The 24104-nt window shown below is 36.2% G+C and overlaps 1 protein-coding gene across 5 annotated transcripts in view; it reads left to right on the forward strand.

Annotated features, from left to right (window-relative positions):
• The window catches only part of ULK4 (unc-51 like kinase 4), a 437172-nt gene that overhangs the window by 12400 nt on the left and 400668 nt on the right, over window positions 1-24104 (forward strand). For all 5 annotated transcript variants that reach the window (XR_012500063.1, XM_074345160.1, XM_074345161.1 and 2 more), the window contains exons 5-16: window positions 1987-2149; window positions 3756-3857; window positions 4414-4497; window positions 6160-6235; window positions 8018-8110; window positions 8850-8962; window positions 9110-9179; window positions 10530-10626; window positions 15052-15156; window positions 17432-17492; window positions 18857-19038; window positions 19906-19952. Coding sequence is in view for 4 of the 5 variants with exons in the window: in XM_074345160.1 (XP_074201261.1) it covers window positions 1987-2149; window positions 3756-3857; window positions 4414-4497; window positions 6160-6235; window positions 8018-8110; window positions 8850-8962; window positions 9110-9179; window positions 10530-10626; window positions 15052-15156; window positions 17432-17492; window positions 18857-19038; window positions 19906-19952 (1193 nt within the window). In the remaining variant the exon portion in view is untranslated. The remainder of the gene's footprint in view (window positions 1-1986; window positions 2150-3755; window positions 3858-4413; window positions 4498-6159; window positions 6236-8017; window positions 8111-8849; window positions 8963-9109; window positions 9180-10529; window positions 10627-15051; window positions 15157-17431; window positions 17493-18856; window positions 19039-19905; window positions 19953-24104) is intronic.

The raw sequence follows: 24104 nt of genomic DNA on the forward strand, positions 1-24104 counted from the left end.
TTTCTTTTCTGGTAAAACTAATTATAACTTAATGTGCTTCAGTGTTGTTGAGTCACAGAACCTGCTTGGTGTCCGAATCTCATTTAGAAGCTGTGTGCCCTGGACAAGTTACCCTTTCCTTCTCTCTGCACCTTAGTTTTCTTGCCTATGATATGGAGATAGACATTGCAGGGAGATGGTGAGGATTACATACTACATTTAGATTAAACTTGTAAGACACTTTTTGGTAGACAGTGTGCTTTCAGTCAGTGGCATCTATTACTCTCTTTATAAGTACATACTCTCAGGGATTGTATGTGTTCCTGATCTGAGTTGCTACTTTTCCTTTGTTAATGTGAACACAATGAAATGAAAAGCTGAACGTTTCCTTGTTAAACGTTACTGTTGGCCATCTGTATAAAAACATAATTAAACCTAAAAACCTCTAAAAAACTATGTAGTGAATAGACATTCTTTGAAATATTCATATACTTAAGTCTATAACCACTTAACTGTGTTATGGCCCTGAAAGCAGCTATAAACAGTCTGTAAATGAATGGTTGCGGCTTTGTTTCAATAAAACTTTATTTTTGGACACTGAAATGCCAATTTCATGTAATTTTCACACATCAAGAAGTATTTATCTTTAATTTTTTTCAACCATTGAGAAATGTCAAAACCACTCTTAGCTGCTGCTTGTATGAACGTAGGCAGTAGCAGGATTTGGCTCAGAGTCTGGAATATGCCAGCCCTTGTGTGGGAGTTCTTTAATGAGGTCTTGTGTCCGCTACTGGTAGCCGAGGAGCTTCAGGCTGATTTGTAATGTAACCTTTATTCTAGAACTGGGGTTGGCAGAGTTCGGGCAGAATGCCTGTTTCTGAAAACGAAGTTTTACTGGGACACAGCCACACCCTTTCATCTAAGTATTGTCGGTGGTGGCAAACTTGAGTAGTCAGGACAGAGACCTTATGGCTTGCAAAGTCTAAAATATTTACCAACTTAATTTTTTTCCCTGCCCCCTGCTGCTGCTTCTCAATGTGTGTTCCCTGGACTGGCAGCATCAGTTTTACCTGGGACTTGTTAGAAATGCAGGATCTTGGGCCCCGCTCTAGACCTGTTGATTCAGAAACTCTGGGAGTAGGGACTAGATGTTTTTCTCCACAGGGCCTCCAGGTGCTCAAGTTTAAAAGTCACTATTGTGGACTAACAGGCATCCTTAGTATTGGTGGCCAGAAGTTGAGGGTAAATTTAAATGCTTTTAAAGACCGAAAAGCACCCTCACACACTGCAGAGAGGAAAAGATAAAAGTAATACAACACTGGTTCCTGGCATGATTTCAACAATCAAGAAACAGGTAACTTCTAATCACAAATTACATTAGCCGACTTGAACAGTAACACATGCAGTCACTGTTAAATGCCCTTGGCATCAAGTATAACCTCAATCTTTACATCAATCCGAAGAGTTAAGTATCATTTTTCCTATTTTATAGGTGAGGAGATTGATATTTGCATCAGTTAAGTAAATTCTGCAGGTCAGGGGACCAGTAAGTGGTGAACCTGGGGCTCAAATCTAGATCTTGAACTTCAAAATCCTAGTCTTTCTTAACCCTAAATCATACTTCCTCCTTTGAATAAACAACCCCTTGGAGGTGGGTTTCCAAATCCTGTTTGAACTGTCACTGAGGATTGGTGAATAAAGGTTGTTCCATATATTTTTTTTAAACCTTTCCCCAAAGTCTCTGGTTTCCCTCTGTGGTTATATGATGCATTTATCATATACATCTGAGAAGGGACAATTTAATATTTGATTCTATTATTATTCAAATGTCAGATTTATTTTTCTTTGGCTTTTTTCTAAATAATTGTAAGCATTTCATTTTCTGAGTTGTGATGAAGTGAGAAAGTCAATACTCCAAGTTCTGTAGTGAGATTCTAAGAGATACTGATGGAAGTGCCAATTGACTTGAACTTGTTTCTGAACACATTTGTTTTTTAAACTTTATAGATCCTTTTGGAAGGGCCCGGCACATTGAAGTTCAGTAATTTTTGCTTGGCCAAAGTGGAAGGTGAAAATTTGGAAGAGTTCTTTGCCTTGGTGGCAGCAGAAGAAGGAGGAGGTGATAGCGGGGAAAACGTACTGAAGAAAAACATGAAAAGTAGAGTCAAAGGTAGGTGCAGAAGCATCAAAGTCAGAGTTCTAGTTGTGGGCCGCCCGAGTCCCACGTAATTATGTTTTTCTGTTTCTGTTTTTGTTTTTTTTGCAGGAGGTGAGAGATTAGGTTTATTTATATACTTATTTATTTATTTACCAGAGGTACTGGGGATTGAACACAGGACCTCATACATGCCAGGCATGCACTCTACCACTGAGCCACACCCTCCTCCCCCAATCATGTGTTAAGGAGATACTGTCCACCTTTGGTTTTGCCAGTCACACATGTATTGAAAATAATAATGACCAGGAGAAGTCCGGGTCTGGGGATGGCTTTGTCCATGGTCTTAAGTTTGTCGTGTGGCTCTGATGCCACGTAGGGTCCAGGGAACTTCTGAAAAAGCCTGTGTCTCATCCTTAGCTTTACGTGTCATTGATGACTCATGGAAACATGGCCGAGGGTTGTCTCTCCCTGTTGTATCTGTATCCCCAGCAGGCACAACAGTGTCTGGCACACACTCGTGGCTCCGTAGATACTTAACATTGTGGAGTAGCTGATGTTCTTCAGTGAATGAGGAGTTTTATGAGTGCATCCCTGGGGGAGGTGGTTTTGATGGTGGGAAGGGGCCTGGGCCGTTAGACCGCTGTACTTGAAAAGTGTGAAGTGTTATTTCTTAGACCAGAACTTTTCATAGAAGTGGTGAAGGTGTTTTTCCCTCAACTTCCCTGGGCAGGTACTTGAGACTTCGGAGCACGGAAGCCCGTGCAGTCTCACTGTGAAGCAAAGGGCAATGTGAGGGAGGGCATCATTCCTGGGCTTGGTGGTCCTGGGGCCCCGGATGAGAACAATGAGGGAAAGGGATGGGAGCAGCCGGTTAACTATAGGCATCAAAAATAGGAGTGAAGGAAATTTAAGTTTCAGGGCCGGTCTCGCAGTAAGATTTCATGCCCAAGAAGAGGGCTTTTTAAATCCCCAAATACCATTCCATAGTATGGCATTTTATAAAAAGGAATATTGCAGACTCTGCTTTTATTACAGAAAACAAGGAGGGTGTTATATTTCAGAAATGTATATTTGATACATTCCCCTTTCGTAAGGGGAAGGGGACTGTGTTGTAGAGAAATGAGTCAGTTTCTAGCAGATATGCTCAGTTACTTCTGAGGTTAATCTAGGAATAGTCTCCGTGATGAGGATACTTCATCTCTTTGACCAAGAATGGAGGACGCCCTTGTGGGGGGCTTGGAAATCTCAGTCTAAGTATGTTGATGATCAAGGCACTTAAAATAAACTCCTTCCCTCTTGACATCTGCTGCTGGCTGGGTGTCGTGGTGGGCTTGAGGGTGGCTCTCTGGAAGTGGTGCTCAGGCACGAAGAGTCCTCTAACGTTGGTGTTGACCTGAGACAGTGGGGACTTTACTGAACTTAAATTTCTAGTCAGGGAGGACAGACAGACATGAACACTCAACAACTATTACTGGAGCACCTACTGAGTGTTGGGCAGGGGGCCTGGGCATCCTGGCCCCCTCACCTGGTCTCTCTCCTCACTGGTCTCTCTTAGGTGGATGAGTGTTGGGAACAGTACAAATGACTGACGAAGCTGTTCTTTATCCTTTGTTTTTAGGATCTCTTACTTACACAGCTCCAGAAATTGTGAAGGGTACCGACTTCTCCGTCACCAGTGACCTCTGGTCTCTGGGCTGTCTGCTCTATGAAATGTTCTCAGGTAAATACTTTCTGGTTAAGTTGAAAATCAGAGCTAGACACATACACATAAAGGTTAAGTCTGTAGTTCGCAAGTAGTTGACCTGTAAGATGTGAAAAGCTGGTGTTTCTGAATTTTTCTATGTGCTGATTTTGGCTGAATTGCTTGGTGTCTAGGCAACTGCAGATTTTTAGGAACGTCTGACGTGGAGGTATTTTTCATGATAATAATTTGGAATATTGAAATATGTCCAACTATTAAAAACTATTAGTAGAAAAATCTTATCAAGGTACCTGTGACTAATTATGAGTCCAATGGCCTGTGTAGCCCTTGGATCCTGGTAATTAGTGGTCTATAAGTGAATTTGTGTATTTGTTAGGATGAGAAATGTTGAATTATCAAAATGTAGAAATATATAGACAATGTGCCTGGTAGGCACTAGGCATTTAGTAATTACTGTTATATACATATTTTTTTCCTGTAAATTAAGTAACCCTGAACTATCTGTAGTTGAGATTTATTAAGAGTTATTGGTGATAACAAACTGTTGTTTAGTTTTGCATTTTCATGTTTTCAGGAAAGCCTCCATTTTTCTCAGAAAGTTTATCAGAATTAATTGAAAAGATTTTTTATGACGATCCTTTGCCACCTATTCCAAAAGGTAGGATTTTTATTACAAATGGAGTTAATTTCCTTTCTACACTGACTAAAGGTGCACTTTTATCCAGAAGTGTTTTTATTGATTCATGATGCCTCAAATTTATATTTTATAGATATTCACAAACTGATACTTTTAGAAATGTTAGCATTCCCTTTGCAGTTTTTTAAAAGATACTGGAATGGAAAAGAAAGCACTACTGATAGTTTCCCTCATTTAAAAATACAAATTATTTTGTGCTCCTGTGTCAGAAGAAGTCTGGTTTAAAGATTTAAAATACTCGCAGCTTTTATGTCTTTTGTGTGTGTTCCTGTGTACGTACCATTTACGTAATACATACTCAAGTCCTGTGTAGTTATTTCTATTTAGTATTTGATTAGGAACAAATTAGGCATTTCTCAGTCCTTACCTCGATGAGTCAGAATGCTACCCTGACAAGTTTTTACTTTTAAGCTAGATACACTTGTAGTATTTCTGAAGTGTTGGAAATTTAATCATGCAAATTGTAATTAATGTAACAGTCTACCATTAACAATTTTAAGGAAAGAAAAGAAGGTACAAACATCATAGAACACTTGGCTGTGCACCACAAAAGACGTGAATCTTAAGACACAAAAATGAAAACAGGACTTTGAAAAATATGGTTGTGAGTGCTTAAAAGAAAAAAAAAATCGGAAGTAATTAATGGAAGAAATAGAATACAGAATATTCTCAGTATTTTAAGAATCATCCTAAGTGAAAAAACAAAATACTTGATATTTTGAAAATAGTTTATATTTCTTAAAACAAAAACTATTTCTTTTTTATTAAATTTATATTAGTTTTTTGTAGAAATCAGTCATTTCAGTTCCTTCTAATGATAACTTCTGATTTTTTTTTGTTTTGTTTTAAATACAGTATTGTTTGTTTTCTCCTCTAAGTTAAAGATTTTTTTCTTTTGTTTTAAATACAACGTTGATCATTGTTTTCTCCTGTAGGTTAAAGGGAAGAGAAATCTGAGAATGAAAGTATCAGAGGGGTCTGGTCAGGACAGCACTGGTGGCCCCAGTGTAATTATTTCACAAGGGTCTTCATCAGACTGTGGCCACAGTGCCCAATAGCGCCATCTGTTTTGATGGCTTTGGCCATGGTCTTCATGGCCGCTTTTACCCATAGACTGATAATCAGACCACGGAATATATCTGTCTGATACAGAAAGACGAAACACTTGGAGATTAATGGAATTGGACAATATCATAATAATATGACTATTTTCCTGTTTAAAAAAATCTCTAAAGAGGGATTGTGAGTACTCTAATCACAGTGTATTCTAAAGCAAACCTGGTCAAGTTAAGAATGCCTCAGATGATGAGGCATAATTAATAGTTGAAGACAAGGGTTGAGTTTGTCAGGCTGGTGACCCTTGCTGGAGCTGTTCAATAAAAAGGTTCAGAGGTTAGTCAGAACTTAGTTTTTGAGATTTATGTTTTCTTGTAGTTCAGGAAAACATTTTTTTTATTTGCTCTCCCAACCCCCAGCATTAAATAGAGGCTGAAATTAATATATTCAGTGTTCTCTTAAAAATAATTCATGTGCTTAAAATACTGTTGCTTAAAATGTTGATGTTGAGTATGTATTCAATTACTTACCACTTTTTTTTTTTTCTTTTTGGGTATTTGTGTATAGATCCTTCTCTTCCTAAAGCTTCTTCAGATTTTATTAATTTGCTTGATGGTTTACTTCAAAAAGATCCTCAGAAAAGGTATGTATGGATTGTGTTTTAAGATGAATGAAGAGTGGAATCATTTTTTTCTTATAGTACTTCTAAAATGGTGCTGTTCTTAATATACAAAGCTGTTCAAATTATCTTTTTTTTGAAAAAAAAAATCTGAGTTTACATTGAGTGTTCTGTTTGGGAATTGAAAAAGTCAGTTTCTCTTTTAGTGTAGCAAACAGTTGCCTCATAGGCTGACAGATTTTTTTGTAACTCCTAAATCCAGGAAGTACATTTTTTTTCCCCACTGTGGATTTCAGGCTAAAACTGTGTTAGACTACTGAACCAGGGATGTTAGTGTCAAGACACTTAATATAACGTATTTTAATGTGGTGATTATATGATGATCTTGTCATACTGGGGGTATCACATGACAGGATGATAGCATGAATTTTCCTCGCAGTGTTGGCAGAAAGTTTGATAGCCTTCTGCTATGGAGTCGGGGAGAACAGGAAGGAGTGGGGAGTAGGGAGGGAGGGGGGTCTCCCTGCCAGGAGACAAGAGAAACTGGTTTCCACTTCTAGTTCTGCCATTAGGTAACTGGACGTTTTAGGCAAGTATTTGGGGTCTCTGCTTCAGAGTGTTAAAAGAAGAATAAAATTAGTGTCGCATGTAATGTATCTTCATTAAATGTGAGGAGAAAAACTGCAGAAGGAAATGTTGGTTCTAATGTAAGTTGTAAGACGCTCCTATGCTTACAATAGAATGCTTTTAGGATTAGTGTTATTTTGGTGGGTAATCCTCCAGACATCTTTTGATACAATACAAATATACTTTATTTTATTTAGGACTTAATTATGTCCATGTATTTCTATCCCAGTATTAAATACTTTTTTGCATAAATGAGGCCATTCCATAACCTAGTTTTTTCTCTTTTTATGTCTGCTTAGTCATTGTAAATGGCTGCTGAATGTTCGTGCGATAACCTGTAATAACATTTATGGATGTTCTTAATTTAGATAAAATTAAGCATTTAAGGATGCTTCTTAATTTAGAATATCCTACACACTGCTACAGTAAATATCCTTTTGTCTGCTTTTGTTGTTATGGTTCACTTAGGCAGTCATCTCATTTGGATAAATCTCTCAAAGTGGAGTTCCTGGCCAAAGACTCAGAATATTAAAAAGCTTGGTACTTTTGCTGCATCTTAGGAACGTGGGCTGGTTTCTACTTACAGCAATATGAGAAAGTTCCTTCCTTCCCATTGTTACCTACAATGGGCTGTTGATCTTACAAATTTTTGCCAATCGGATAGATGAAAAAGGAATTCCATTTGTTAGTAATTTTAATTGTTAGTGAATTTTAGGAGCCCTTTGTATGGAAGGGATATTACATGTGGTTGCAGATTCTTTATCATTTGTATGTTAATTTTGATCAAAGTAGTTTTTATTTTAGTACAGGAATTTTGAATAATTAATCAGATAGAAATTTTTTTTTTTAAATTTTAATTAGGCTTAACCATTCTGAGTTTGAGTACACCTTGGGTATACTTTGTTAGTAGTAAAACTTAATGCTTTGAAAGTGAGTCTGGGTTTTAGATGTGGCCTAAAGTCATTTCAATGTGGGTGAACTAGTTAGATAACATTTTGACTCCTAAACAGATTATGTATAGTCATGGTAAGCTTGTTTATTTCTGAATGAAGTTCTAAAAGTGAAGTTCCAAAAAAGAACGTGTGAAACAAATCTGATACATGTAATTGGAACATGTCCTGGGAATACTCCATGGTGAATCATGTTAAAATAGAATTTTACCATTTATGTTTTGTAAAGATTCACTTGGGCAGGCCTGCTGCAGCATTCTTTTTGGAAGGATGCTTTCACTAGAAAAGATCAGGATTCAAGCACCGAGGATTCCAACATGAGGTTGTATATGCTTATTTTTATGTGTGGGGCATGATTATTAAACACTTGTTCCATTACTGTTCTGTTCTTGCAGCATCAATGACATGAATTTCTATGCTTTCATTAACAGAGAATCAAGCTTGTATTTAATTAAGGGTTGCTTAAGGAGTTTAGTCATGACATTTAGTGTTCTTGATTTTGCTCATTTTCTGGTCATTCCTTCTCCAGCCAGTGATTTGGTATGGTAGTTGTTAGTCCTATTCACCTGGCTTCTGTCCCTCTCTGAGTTTTAGGCACTGGCCAGAAGCTACTGCTATCTCCCAACCAGCTGCTGCAGGATTATCTGGGGCCTGGGGCAAGACAAAACGGAAAGAGAAAAATTAAAAACTAGATTTCTCCTGCTCTAACCCTTGTGTGGGGGGTGGTGCCCTTTGCTGTTCTTGGAATAGAAACAGGGCTTCTCTTGGGGCTCCTGTCTGTACTTGCTGCCTCTGAGTCCAGGCAATACTGGAAGGGGAAGAATAAAAGGGAAACTTGCTTCTGTTTATTTTTCAAAGATAAGGTTTGTAGATTCTTAGTACAATGCCTTGCTTGTAGTAAGTGCTCATTTGCTACTCAGTGAAAAATACTACTTTTCCGACTCCAAAATTTTCCCAAAGTTCATGTGTAATTTAAGTCCCAACCTCCTGTTGAACACAGAATGCTACAGAAAATGGAGTAGTAAGTTTGATTGTGTTGGCTTTTTCCTGACGAATGGCAGAAATGTAGAGTATCCTGGGTTCCAAGATTCCAAGGAGCTTCTGAAGAGTCCTCAGAGTGGACAGGCGAGAGGGGAGAAGAGCGGCCAGCAGCTCAGTCACTCCTTCCGCCTAGGTGAGCTTTCAGCTGGCACGTCGCGCTGCTCGGCATGCTGTCACTGAGAGTTCCTGATTCATGTTCTCTCTCTCTCTCAAATCTCTGCATTATTCCCTGCTCGTATTTTGATGCCATCATGGATAACGCTGGACTTTGCTGCCACAGAAAATCCATCTGAGTTGCAGCCTAAGAGTACTCTTGGGGGTCAGCTGAGTGAGTCCATGTTTCTTCTCAGGTAAGTGAAATAACAGCAGTAAGGAATGAAATGAAAGTTAAATTGGGAGATGAAAGTTAAATCTTCTTAGTATCTGTTGTCTTGGCGGCAAACCGTGTTACACAGACATGAAGGACAGGGATAGATGCCAAATTCCAGTTCTCACTGTCTGCTTTCCAAGTTGTTATTAGGCGCTGGCCAATGAAATATAGAGTTTGCTATGTATTTTTACAAAATATTAACCAAACATCCTTAACGTTTCCTATTTATAAGGGTTAAAACTTCTTCATTTTGTACTTTCACATCAAACAGAATTGAATTTAAAATTCCAGAAGTCCAGCTTCTTTTATTTAGATAAAGACTTAACAGAAAGGAGCAGGTTGTGTATTTCTTTAAACATTTTATCTGGGAGGCTTCAACAGTACTTGTAATTATTGAAATAATAAAGTCAGAATGGTATTTTAAAGTGATTAAAACCAATATGTTTACAATTTTAATGTGTATAAATATTAAGTGTTATAGTTTATTCATAGCTTTAGACTCATAGAGAAAGTTTCATGACATAGGGGTTATTATGATAAACTAAAATTTCCTGATTTGTTTTACCTGTACTTAAATATAAAGTATGTTAAATTTATCTATACACATCTTAGGCATTTTAAATTCAGTTTTTAAAAGAACTTTGTACAGCTTCTCGTATATTTTGTGACCTAAGTAAATACATGTTTAACGAATGAATAAAAAGACAAGTTGAAAGTGGAGTGAGAATCCTGTTATTGGGGAGATTGAAGGAATTGATCAAAAAAGACCTAATGATCTGAAGGGAAGAATTTCTTAAAATACGTAAAACTCAAAATCAGAGACCCAGGTGTAATGGAGTGGCCCATAGAGCAGCCTTTGATAAGTCTAGGAGGGATCATTAAAAATAGATACAGATTTGTTATTTAAGTAGATACTAAGGTAATTTTCCAATTCAAACATTTTCTGAAATAAAATTATAAATATTTCCCATGCTTTGTAGAATATCTGATCTGCTTTATTACATTAATCCTGCTGGACCAGCAGACATTAAAGACATAATAAAATCAGTATTTTAAGATTTCTAGTTAAAACAGAATATACTGAATATAGCATAGAAGTTGTAAATAAAAGAAATAATTATCCATGAAATTACTTCAAAAACAGTTGCAAATATATATATATATATAATATATATAAACACAAATTAGAGTTTAAACATTTTTCTATATGAGATCACATAGAAACATCATATTCTACCATTTTCCGTGAGATGTGTTTTTTTCCCAGGGAAGAGTAAACAGAGGATAAAGTCTCTGAAATCTGAATGTTACCTGTTGTGCGTTTTTTCAGTTCTCGTCCTACTCCGCGAACTAGCACTGCAGTGGTGTTAAGTCCCGGTGAGAATATTACTCAGAATTCACCACAGAAGGCTTCTCCTTTGACCAAGGTGAGCAGAGATGGAATTTTTTTTTTTTTTTTTTTACATAAGATGTACAGACTGAGAAGAATAATTGCAAATTAATCTCTGAACTGTGTTTGAAATTGCAAAATGTACAGCTAGGTCATCTTCCTTGATTATCATTGGTTTTTCTAGTAAGTACTGTTAGGAGAGGTGCTTCATAGTTATATTTTGATAACAGTTTTATTGAGATATTATTGACATACCACGTAATTCACCCATTTAAAAGCATATGATTCAGGGGCTTTTTAGCCTACTTAGAGTTACGCAGTCAGCACCACAGTCACTTTCAGAATGTTCTCATCATCCCACAAAGAAAAGCTGTACCCATTAGCAGTCACTGCTATTTTCTTCCCGTTTCTCTGCCCTCTTGTCCTAGGCAACCACTAATCTACTCCCTATCTTTATAAATTTGCCTATCCTGGATATTTTATATAAAATGGAATTACACAATATGTGATCTTCTGTGACTGGCTTTTTTCACTCAGTATTTTTAAGATTCATCCAAACTGTAGTGTGTCAGTATTATATTCCTTTTTGTTGCTCAGTAATAATTCTGTTGTATGTACCACATTTTATTTTTCCATTTACCAGTTTGTGGACATTTGGCTTGTTTCTGTCTTTTTGCTATTACAAATAATGCTGTTATGAATGTTTGTGTACATTTTTGTGTGGGTGTGTGTTTTAATTTCTTTTTATATCCATGGGACTGGAAATGCTGCATCGTATGCTAACCCTGTTCAACCTTTTGAAGAAATGCCAAATTGTTTTCTAAAGCAGCTGCACCATTTTGCATTCTGACCAGCACCCTATGAGGGTTCCAGTTTTTACGCACCCTTACCAAAACTTGTTACTGTCTTTTTTTAAATTGTGATAAACTATACGTTACATAAAACTTACCGTTTTAACCCTTTTAAGCATGGCGTTAAGTCCACTTACATTGTTACGCAACCATCACCAGTACTCATTCCCTACACCCCTTGACTTTCTGCCTCTATGAATTTGCCTAGCAACCTTATATAAGTGGAATCATACAATATTTGTCCTTTTGTATCTGCCTTATTTCACTTAGCATAATGTCTTCATGGTCCATCCACGTTGTGGCATGTGTCGATTTCATTCCTTTTTTAAGGCTGAATAATACTCCATTGTGTGAATGTACCAATTTCTTCATCTTTCGATGGACACTTTGGTTGCTTCAACCTTTTGGCTATTGTGAATAGTGTTGCATGGTCTTTTTGATTATAGTTATCCTAGCGAGATGTGAAATTTTATCTCACTGTAGTGTTGATTTTCATTTTTCTATTGGCTAGTGATGAGCATTTTTTTCATGTGCTTATTGGCCAGTTGCCTATCTTCTTTGAAAGAATGTCTATTCGAACTTTTTGCTCATTATTGGGTTGTAGGCATTCTTTGTATATCTTAGATAAATGATTTTGAAATGACTCCCATTCTGTGGGTTTTCCTTTCACTTCTTGTTGGTGTCCTCTGAAGCACAAAAGTTTTTAATTTTGATGTGGTCCAGATTATCTTTTGTGTGTGTGTTATTGCCTGTGCTCCTGATGTCATAATTCAGAAACCATGGCCTACTCTAAGGTTGTGAAGTTTATGCCTATGCTTAGCAGGTAAATTTAGATCTTTAACCCATTTTTGGTTAGTTTTTGTATATGGCATGAGGTAGGGGGCCCAGCTTGTTTGTTTTACATGTGAATGTCCAGTTGTCTCAGTGCCATTTGTTGAGAAGACTCTTCCACCATTTCATTGACTTGGCATTCCTGTGAAATATCAACTGTAAATGTGAAGGTTTATTTCTGGACTTTGAGTTCTATGCCATTGATCTGTATGTCTTTCCTTATGCTAGTAGCACACTGTCTTAATTGTGGTGGCTTTTTAGTAGGTTTTGAAATTACAAAGTATGATTCCTGACTTTATTCTTCTTGAGCGTTTTTTAGTTTTTGGCTCTCCTGGGTCTCTTGCATTTTCCTATGAATTTTAGGATCAGTTGGTCAGTTTCTGCAAAGAAGCCAGCTAGGATTATGATAGCAATTGTGTTATTGTGTTGAATCTCTAGGGCAGTGTGGGAGTATTGCCATGCTAACAGTATCAAGTTTTCCTCCAAGAGCATAGGATCTTTATTATTAGGTTTCCTTTGTGTGTGTGTGTTTTAAAATTTATTTTGTGTTCAAGTGTAGTTGATTTACAATGTTAGTTCCAGGTGTATAGCAAAATGATTCAGTTATACATATACATACATACATATTTTTTCAGATTCTTTTCCATTTTGTTATTACAAGAAATTGAATATAGTTTCTTATGCCATACAGTAGGTCCTTTTTGTTTATTTTATATATATTAATTACCTGTCAATCCCAAACTCCTAATTTATCCCTCTCCCACCCTTTCTTCTTTGGTAACCATAGTTTGTTTTCTATGTCCATGAGTCTATTTTTGGTTTGGAATTAGAATTTGTATCATTTTTTTCTTAGATTCCACGTAAGCAGTATCATACAATATTTGTCTTTTTCTGACTTACTTCACTTAATACGATCTCTAGGTCCACCCATGTTGCTGCAAATGGCATTATTTCATTCTCTTATGTCAGAGTAGTATTCCATTGTATATATATACCACATCTTCATCTGTTCATCTGTCGATGGACATTTAGGTCTTTTCCATGTCTTGGCTATTGTAAATAGTGCTGCTATTGAAATCTTCTTTAATTTCAATCACAGTTTTGAGTGCAGACACATTTTTGAATTAAAATTTTTTCAAGTTATCTTTTATTGTACTTACTGCTTGGTGGATGTAATTGCTTTTAGTTGTTACTGTAATTTTTATGTAATGTGAAATGCATTTGAACCATGTGAAACTTAATTCTGCATTGAAATGAAATGTAAATAGGTTATAATAAAATCTCACTGTGCTAATAATTCATTATATGTGAGATAGAAAATCAGTGTAAAGGTAAAAAATGCATTCTGAAATGTGATAGATGTTGAATTTCTTCTACCAGATGTTTATTGTAGAGGAGTGTATGTAATCCTTTTGAGAATACTTAACAAATTAATAACTATATTTGCTATTATAGAAACATAATTATAATTACACAAATGTTAATAAATACTATAAGGGAGTTTTATAATTTTTAAAATGATACATTTTTATTCAATTAAAATTACTTAATTACAGAACACTTGAAATATGTAGAAGAGTTGTTCCCTTCTTCTATACATACATGTTCATTTTTCAGCAAGAAAACAATTTTATAATGTAATTTTTTTTGGTTAGTAAGTCTTCACTGTTTTTGATCACTGTATTCCTGAGCACTTCATTTTATTCAAGTTTATTTTTTGCTATTGTGAATGGGATGTTACATTTTTATAACCTGCTATTTGTGCATACATTCAGTTTATATATATGAAATTAATATATAATATATAAGCATATAATAAATATACTTTTCTAATTGGTCTACTTTACCAATTCTTAGATTATTTTTTCACTGTTTTTCAGTTGATTTCATTTTGGCTTTTCTTTCAAGTCTTTCTGTTGTAAAAGTCCGTGTTCTTTAACCATTTTTTTTTTTTTTTTTACAAGTTTCTTCCTTTACATATTCCTCACGTGTTTCTTATATGTTTATCTTTTAAGTTGCAAAGGAACTTGATCAGCTCATGCCCCTACCTCAGTTTTGAGTAATACCTTTTTCTACTTATCTTTCACATGGCTGATTTGGTTTTCTGGTTAGCAGTTTGTTGGTCAGTGTTTCAGTGGAAGTTCTTAATGCATAAATCCTTTTTTTTTTTTTTTTCTGCTATGAAATAGTAAGGCATAGCACTGGGAATAAAAGTTGTGTTTAAGGAGAGCACAAAGAAACATCTCAGGAATAACGGATGGCGAACATCTGGTTAATCGTTTTCATTATGTGTCAACTCCACTTTAATTAGGTTTAATACTTGAAAGGTCAGTACTTCAGTCTGAAATGTTTTTATGCTGTAATTTTAACTTCATATTGAATATTCTGTGAAGCAGGAATAAACTGATTAATGTTTGATGGATGAAAGATTAAAACCATGCTGGTAATTGAAAATCTGATTTGCTTCACTGTAGTTTAGAAAATCAAACTATAGAAGGTCTGTTTTCTAGTCCTATCCGGCCTTCGTGGTAAACATGAGCAAGTACTCTCTCTGAGCCTTGTGTTTTTCATCTGTAAAAAATGGGGATACTGATGCACAAGATTTAGGACTTGTGTGAAGATCAGATGAGACTGTCTGTGGAAGCGGTTTGAGTAGCAGTGGAGGCCCGTTGACACAGGTGACCTTTCTCAGTGGTGTCTGCTCAGCATCTTATTAGCTCTGTCTTTTAAAGCTTGTCCCTGGTCACAGAAACAAAGTCGAGCTTTTGTTACTCTTTCAGGTTGCCAGTGGGCAGCTGAGTCAACAGGACCTGGAGTCCCAGATGAGAGAGCTCATTTACACAGACTCAGATCTTGTCGTCACCCCAATTCTCGACAATCCCAAGGTGCGGAAAGACGCCCGAACAACCGAGGGCCGAAATCTGTGTGGTGTCTTCATTCCCAGTGCCCTCTCCCTTGTATTCTTGCCAGTTCCTCTTGTCTGCTTTTATTTCATTCGTGTGACACGTCTACGTTTGTAACTCCCACCCTGTCTGTAACCCTCTTTTCCTCCTGCATCACTTTCTGCTTCGCTGGAGTGATAAGGTTTCTTCCTCCTCGGCAGCAGCTCTGCCTCCCACCAGTTCATGGGCTGAGGAGCCCATGCTGACTTGTAGACCTCAGACCTTAGCCTCAGTCCCTTCATTTCTCCATAGTACTAGGCAAATCACTCCAAACATTCTCGTCACTGATGCTGTGAAGGCAGATGTCAGCGAGCAGTGTTCACCAGGCTGGGGTGGGCTGGCAGGTCACATGGAGACCACACCCTCTCGTGGGCTGTCAGGGCTGCACGGTCGATGGTGGGCAGTCATGGTTACAGTGCACTTGTAACCCTATGTGATTTTTGTTGCCTCACATTTTCGGAATGCAGTACTGTATTTCTAGGGAATGATTACGCTCCTTAAACAAAACCTAGTTTTTCAGCATTCCTCTGTTTTCTATTCATTTCCAGTCTCCGGCCCACTTACATTTCACCACCTATCCTCTATTTTGATTTTCTTGCTTCCTTTTTTCTTAAGTGTCTGTTTTCTTAATTGATGTCTGTTTCCTCTCATCTCACTGGGGAACATTACTACAGTTGAGAACAAATGGGTTCTTGGATATATGTTTATTTATTGACTAGGTAGACAACATTTAATGTAGATTATGCAGCTATTTTTCATAATGTAGCTATTTCTTATTATGAGTTATCTGGCAGAGTACCTGTATACTATGCCAAATTTAATGTCTAATGGAGCTTTTTCCCAGTGGAACTTCCAGAACAATTTGTGCTATCTTTTGACCATATTCTCCGTTTCTTTCTTTTTATAGCCATAGTTGTTCTTGGGAAACCCTAGTTTTTTAAAAAAATTTTTTATTCTGAACTAATTTTAGACTTACAGAAAAAGGGTTCAAAAATAGTAGCAGTCCTGTTTACCTTTTGCCCAGCTTCTCCTAATGTTAATATTGTAGAAAAACATAGGATGTTAGCAAAACTAGGAAATTACGCTGAGTACAGTGCTGCTAACTAAACTACCGAACTCACTCGAATTTTACTGGTTGTGGCACTCATGTCCCTTTTCCGTTCGAGGATCCCACATCTCGGTTTTTAGGCCTCATTAGTTTCCTACAGTCTGTCCTTGTCTTTCATGGTCTTGTGGTAATTTCTCATTCTTTCCTTGTCTTTCATGATGTTGACACTTTGAAGAGTACTGGACAAGTATTTTGTAAAATGTCTCTCAATTTGGGTTTGTCTAAGCATTTCTGAGTTAGAATGAGGTTATATGTTTTAGGCAAGAACACTACCAGCGAACATTTGAAAAATGCTGTATAGAGGGATATTGGAGAGGTTAGAAATAGAAATGATGGTTGCATTTTAAAGTTAAAGTCTCAAATTGAAGTTCCCCAGCTATTCCAAATTCACTGACCCAGGTACCACACATTTCGTTCACTTTCCTCAAGAAAATCATATGCTTGTTAATTCATGGAGTGGTATCTTCTCTAATTCAACCATCAAGTCCTAACCCTTCGGCAAGACCTCAGCCCACCTTCCAGCTCTTACAGAAACCCTGCCCTGACTATATCAACCTAAAGTCCTTGCTGTAGTCTCTAGTTTTTTAGAAAAATTTCTCTGTGAAATATTTTGTCTGTGATTCTGTCCTATCTGTTTTTCACCCCAAATTAAATATTTTATGTTCTTTATTGTTTAACAAGTGTGTGTCTTATTTTCTCAACCAAAGGGTCAGCTCTGTGGCAATAGGGTCATGCTTTTTACATCTTTGTATCCCTCTTAGCACTTAGCATAGTGCCTCACTCTGACAGGTACCCAATAAATATTTGTTGAATGACTGAATTTGTAACCTAAGGTAAATTAGCTTAAGAGTAAGCCAAGATAGGGCAACTCTTTGCCATGAAGCTTTATTTTATTGCAGATGTCAATTGAAGTAATTTTAGTTTTATACATTATCTGTATTTGTATATTTTAATCTGAAAGGGCTCTGTTGAATGCTTATTCTTGTGACAAATTTTACAATGTTCTGTCCTCATTGAGTTATAATCTGATAAAGGACAGAGACAGGTATTTGTCTCCTGATATGAGAAGGTTTTTTTTGTTTGTTTGTTTGTTTTTGTTTTTAACCACAGATAATGAAACAGCCACCAATTAAATTTGATCCAAAGATTCTGCATCTACCAGCACATTCAGGTAGGGTCAAAAAGGGCTTATCAAGCACTTAGATTCATGGCCGACAGATACAAATAAGAAATTTAATAGCAAATGGAATATTTTATTTATGAATAGCCACATTTTCATTTTCTTGCCAACTGGCTGTAATCTTGGGGCATTGTCATATAAGTTAGAAACAACCTGTAGTCTGTTTGTGCCAGGCTTTGGCCTTGCTCGGCTGAGTCTGGGGTGTGAGCTGTACTCTTGTGGGTGGGAAAGTTCCCATGAAGCTGGGTGAGTTTTCCTGATGAATGAGTGGGCCCTTCCCCTGCCCTCCCCCTTGTAAAGCTGGTTGAATTTCCAACATCTGTGCTTTTGTGGGTGCAGACAGTTGGAGACCAGAATGAAGACTTGAGGGTGTGGGGCAGTTGACAACAGGGTCAGATGGTTCACTTTTGTGGGGATGGTGTAGGTTCTGGAGATTCTTAAAGGATGAGCATTACATTTCCTTTCTCCTAATGGAAAGTCTTATTTAGGGTGAATATAAGACTTTTTTCCTTAAATTTTGGTGTATTTTGTTAAGTTATATTTTAAGCTGTTAAACTAGATCCAGAAAAAAACTCTTGATCATAACTAGAATAGAATCTGTATCAAATCAAAATAACTTCAAAATAAAATATGTTCAAATTTAAATAAACTGTGCCAAGTAGAAGCACTGTTTATGAAAACCTAGAGGATTATTATTTCAAAGTAATATTCCTTCCCTTTTCCCCTTTACTTTGAGTTATTTTAGGAAATTATTATTATTATTATCATTATTATAGCTTATTTTGTTTAAAGATAGGAATTATGTGAAACTGTATTAATTTTAGATGACATCTCATTTCCCAGTTCTTGTCTTTTGTTTATATGGGGATTTGGATGGGGGATTTCCAGATGATTTTGGCTATCATATTAACCTGGTTATGTTTACCCATAATTTCACTGGAACCTTATAACAACTGTAGAATTTCTGGCTTTTCCAACATTTGAAGGCTTGATTGCTTTATTTATACAAAGGCCATTTTGTTTTCTCATAGTACAGTTTAATTTTGCATTTTTGTTATATTATTGGTGGCAGGATAATTCTCCTTGAGGCATCTCATTTTCTTTTTTTGAGCCTAGTTTTCCATTGACATAATTTGGAAAGTCTCCATAGGTAAAAGAAATGAGTATGAAGAGGACGTAAAAGTAGTGACATCTTTGGAGTATTTTTGGTTTTGACAGTATAAAGCTGTGATTTTTTTTTTTTTGGTCCTCATCTTAGCTATTGAAATTCTGTGTTCCTTTTTATCTCTCTTGTAATGCTTTCAGCAATCCTTTTTCACATGATAGCCACTTTGAATATTTTCTTTCCTCTTCAGTGGATAAATTAGTATTTCTAAAAGACCAAGACTGGAATGACTTTCTGCAACAAGTGTGCTCACAGATGGACTCCACCGAGAAGAGCACGGGGGCCTCCCGAGCCAAGCTCAATCTCCTTTGCTATCTGTGCGTGGTGGCCAGTCACAGGGAGGTGGCCACCAGGCTCCTCCAGTCCCCTCTGGTAGGTAGTGCACTGGCCTTGTGCATGTGACTTTCGTATTTCTATGGCAATTAAAGCAAGCGCTGAAATCATAATTTAACTACAATGAAAAAAGTGATAGATCAAGATGTTAGGTTTGCTAAAATATCCTCTATTGAATGCTCACATCTAAAAGCAGTTGAGTAGACAGTGTTTTTGAACTTGTTTTGTAACACTCCGCTTGCGTTTTATGTTAACTTGTAATAATTGTAAGGTTTTTTTTTTTTTTTTTTTTTTTTTAAATCTCTCAAGTCATAAGGTAGAGATCTTTGCATCAGCTGCTGGAGTGAGCTACCCTTGTGGAGTGGGGCTCTTGTACTGGGTCTTCCTGGTAAACTCCAAGGTTTCTGATGGGACACTGAAGGGAGAATTGAATCTCTAAGACTTTCCTTGGTCCTTTTTTCCCGGTAATATTATTTCTTGGACTCTCTTGGTTCATCGATGAAACCATGGGAATTTGGCAGAGCATTCAAAGTCATCCTCAGAAAGGAGTTACAGCAGTTGGGGGCATTTTCCCTTGTGGACCTTCATTTGGGAACCGGCTTGAAAAAATTTAAGTTGATTTGCTTCCTTATTATTAAGTTGATTAAGTTCCTTATTTGATACTTGGTGTGTGTGTGTGGAGTGAGCGGCTGGGGCAAATTTAGGGAATATAATTGAGTTGGAGAAACTGAAAGTCCTTATTCTTAGTTTTTATTTTTTATCTTACATATTCAGTGCTTTTGCATCTTTGTAAATATTTCCTTGGTGCATGATTTGCATGTCATTTGTATACAGGTTTGATTTGTTAATATAGCGGTCGCTTTCTGTGTCATGTCACAATTGAAGTACATCTTAATTTTTTTCTAGTTCCAATTGCTAATCCAGCATTTGCGAATAGCTCCAAACTGGGATATGTAAGTAACATTTATATTTTAATAAATTATTTTTCATTATCTTATTAAGTCATTAAAACATGTTTATCAAAATTACATAGGCCTAAATACTTCCCAGAAAATATTCTGAAGTGATGACAACTCTTAATCACAGGCAGTTTCTGTAAGCATCCCAACTGTAAATTTAAAAAGATTTCAAAATAGTCCTTATGCTAATAGTTTATATAATCCTAGAATACTATATATAATATGTCTGGAAAATTTATTAATCATTACTCTTTTGAATATTCTTTTATCAAATACACTTATCCGTGTGTTTTAATTAGTTATGCTTCCTAAAGAATTTTCCCATGCCACTCTGTTTTTCCTTAAGATGGTTTAAACAATCTAATGAGACTCTGACCTGTAGACTCCTGACGGAAGGATGTGTCCTTGCTTATTGTGGAGGCAGCATGCCATGGTGGAAAGCACATGAGATAAAGTGTTAGAAGGCTCTGGTCGCCAGTGAGACTTGGTCAGATGATGACCTGTTTCTGAGTCTCAGCTTCCTGGGAGTCTCGGTGGGATGACGAAAGTGCTTTGGATTCGGACAGACGTAGGTGTGGATCACAAATCTGCCCCCAGGGAAATTACCATAACTGCTGAGTGTCAGTTCCTTATCTGTAAATTGGGGATAGTGTATCTGCTTCATAGATTTTTGGTAACAATTAAATTTTTAAAAAAACTGAAGTACAGTTGATTTACAATGTGTTGATTTCAGGTGTACAGCAAGGTCATTCACTTTTACATGCATATATATTCTTTATAATTAAATTTTGAATGAGAAAAGTATATGAAATACCTTGCACAAGTCCTTAGAGGGTGCTTCATATATTTTGGGGGTCTGGAAGTTGTAGTTGATGTTACCAAGCCTACTTATCTTGCATTATGGAGAAGCACATGAAAGACAAGGTGAAGGGATTTTGTGAAATGTGCTAGTGGTGGGATAGTAATTATTTTTCCATACTGGCAAAATATGGGGGAAACAACAGGTGTTCACAAAACACTTTTTTGGGCAATTATTCTTAAATATCTTCTAGTGTTACTCTCCCAAGGTAAAATCTAGCATTACAAAACAGGAGTTTTAGGTCATTTTTGAGCATGTAAAACTTTGAGAAGGTTTGTGGTATTCTCACTAGAAAGAAACCAACAAAATTGTTAACACTTCAGCTAAAATTTAAATTATATCCTTGAATGGGGTGCCCCCTGCTGACTTTTCAAAAAATAGACCATTCTTACTCCTTTCCAAGTACTACTGTTTTCTCTGTTTTTTTTAGATAGAAGATTAAATGTTTTTAATTTGAGGAAAATGATGAATAGACAAGCACTCTGCTTAGAGACTTCTTTTACTCTCTTTTCTCCATTCAAATACCACTTCTTCCAGGAAGGTCTTTTCTAACCTGGCTTATATCACCTGGATACCATCTGATATCTTACCTTAGCTGGGGATAATCACTGTTGAAAAAGGTTTATTCCTTGGCTTTGTTCAGCATATAGAATAACAAAATAACATCATATAATTTTGTAAGTTTCTCTTCCCTTTATAACATATATTATGTATTTTTCTTTTCCCTTTATAACATACATTATGTATTATTTAATGTTATTGGTTATTTAAGTTTTTTAAGATACACTTCTTTTTATAAACTATGAATATTTGCTCATTTTATTTACCCTGTCCTTATTTTGGGATAGTTTTACAATATTGTAAACAATGTATTGATGAACACTTTTGTGCTTAAATCCTTCTGCCTATCTTTTTTTTTCTTTTCTTCCTTGTGGCAGATTCGTAGAATTAGGACTAAGGGATAGAGAGCATTATATATTTTTGTGGCTTCTGATAAACTACTGAAATGCTCTGCAGAAACATTGTATCAACATTCATTCCCAGTCAGTGTGTAAAAATGCCCTTTTATTAGACCTTTCAACAGTGGGTATTTATAAAATTTTATAAACTTTGCCAATCAACTTTATTGAGATATAATTCATATATAATAATGCATAATATTTTAATTAAAAAATTTAATTATAAAATATGCATAACAAAAACTACCATTTTAGCCATTTTTAAATGTTTAATTCAGTGGCATTAAGTATATTCATCATGTTAAGCAGCCACAGTCACTATCAGTTTCCAGAACTTTTTCATTATCCTGTATGGAGGTTCTTACCTGTTAACTAGTAACTCCTCATTCCCTGTCCTCCCAGGCCTTGCTAATCTGTTATAATTTTGGTTTCTATGAATTTCCCTATTCTAGGTACCTAATATAAGTGAGATCACATGTCTGTCTTTTTGTGTTGGACTTATTTCACTTACCTTAATGTTTTCAAAATTCACCCACGTTGCAGCATGCATCAGGATGTCATGCTTTTTAAAGGCTGAATAATATTCCACATATGTATATACCACAGTTTCTTTTTTCATCCGTTGATAGACACTTGGATTACTTCTACTTTTGGCTATTGCAAATAGTACTGCTGTGAGCATTGGTGTACAAATATCCGTCCGAGTTCCTGCTTTCAGTTCTTTTGGGTTTACATCTAGGAGTAGAATTGCTGGATCATTTGATAATGTTATGTTCATGGTCTTGAGAAACCATCGTATTGTTTTCCATGGTGGCTGCAGCATTTTACATTCCCACCAGCAATGCATGAGGGTTCCAGTTCCTCTACATCCTCTTTGTTTTTTTCCTATTAAAATTTTGTTTTTTTTTAAATAAAAGTAGCTATCCTAATGGGTGTGAAGTGGTACGTCATTGTGGTTTTGTTTGGCATTTCACTGATGACTAGTAGTGTGGAGCGTTTTTTCAGTGCCTATTGGCCATTTGTTTATCTTCTTTGGAGAATGTTCAGGTCCTTTTCCCATTTTCTAATTGGGTTTATTTTCTGTTGTTGATTTATAGGTGATTTATAGGAGTTCTCTGTATAGTCTGGATATTAACCCTTTGCTAGGTATATGACCTAAAATCTCTTCTTCTGTTCTGTGGGTTGCCTTTTCACTCTATTGATAGTGTCCTTTGATGGATAAAAGTTTTAAATTTTGGTGAAACCCAGCTTGTCATTTTTTCTTTAGTTTACTGCGCTTTTCATGTCATGTACAAGAAATCATTGCCAAGTCTAATGTCATAAAACTTTTATAGCTTTTTTCTAAGAGCTTTGTAGTTTTAGCTCTTACATTTGGGTTTTTGCTCCATTTTGAGTTAATTTCCTTATACAGTGTTAGGTAAGAGTCCATTTTGACTTTCTTGTATGTGTATGTCCAGTTTCCCGAGCACTGTTTGTTGAAAAGACTGTCCTCTGTCCATAGAATAGTGTTGGCACCCTTGTTGATAATCCATTTGACTGTATCTGGTGAGGGTTTGTTTCTGGGCTCTCTCTTCTATTCCGTTGGTCTATTTATCTGTCTTTGTGTGAATATCAGTGTCTTGAGTAGTAAGTTTTGAAATCAGAAAATATGATTTCAACTTTGTTCTTTTAAAAAATTATTTTACTGTCCCTTGAGATTGATATTAATTTAGGGGAGGATTTTTCTAATTTTTGGTAAATGTTTGATACTTTAATAAAGTAAATGCTCATTGTCAATTTTTAAAATGCGGTTTCTCCATTTGTAAATCCTTTGCTCTGCTCTGCCTCTTAGTTGATTGGATTTCATTATTCAGTAGTCTTTTTCTTTTTTTTTTAAGACTATCTCTCAGAGGCTCTGGTTCTGGAGTTACTCCCTCCTTGAAGCTTTGTGGCTGTGGTTCAGGGCTCAGGCACAGTGGGCTGAAGGAGACCTTCTAGCCACACTCTGCTCTGACCATGCTTTGGAGTTTTCTCTTTCCCACTTGTTGAATGTAGTTCTGGAAGACTCCAGGGCCAACCTGTCTTTTTCTTTCTCTCGTAATGTGACTAGTTTGATTTTGTTTTTCAGTGAAAAAGTATTTTTTCTTTTTATTCCAGGCTTGCAGAATTTTACTAGAATGTGTCTAGATACCTCTTTTTACTAATTTACTTTGGCAGTTAGTCTGTTAAATACTTCAGCCTCTCTTTAGCTTTCCTGTTTCCTTATCATTTCTTCACCTCTGTTTCATCCTTTTTTTTGTTTCTGAAACTCCTATAAGATGGATGTGGGATTTGATGCCCCTAAATTCT

This window comes from Camelus bactrianus, chromosome 17 (assembly GCF_048773025.1).
Source record: "Camelus bactrianus isolate YW-2024 breed Bactrian camel chromosome 17, ASM4877302v1, whole genome shotgun sequence".
Taxonomy (NCBI): Eukaryota; Metazoa; Chordata; class Mammalia; order Artiodactyla; family Camelidae; genus Camelus; species Camelus bactrianus.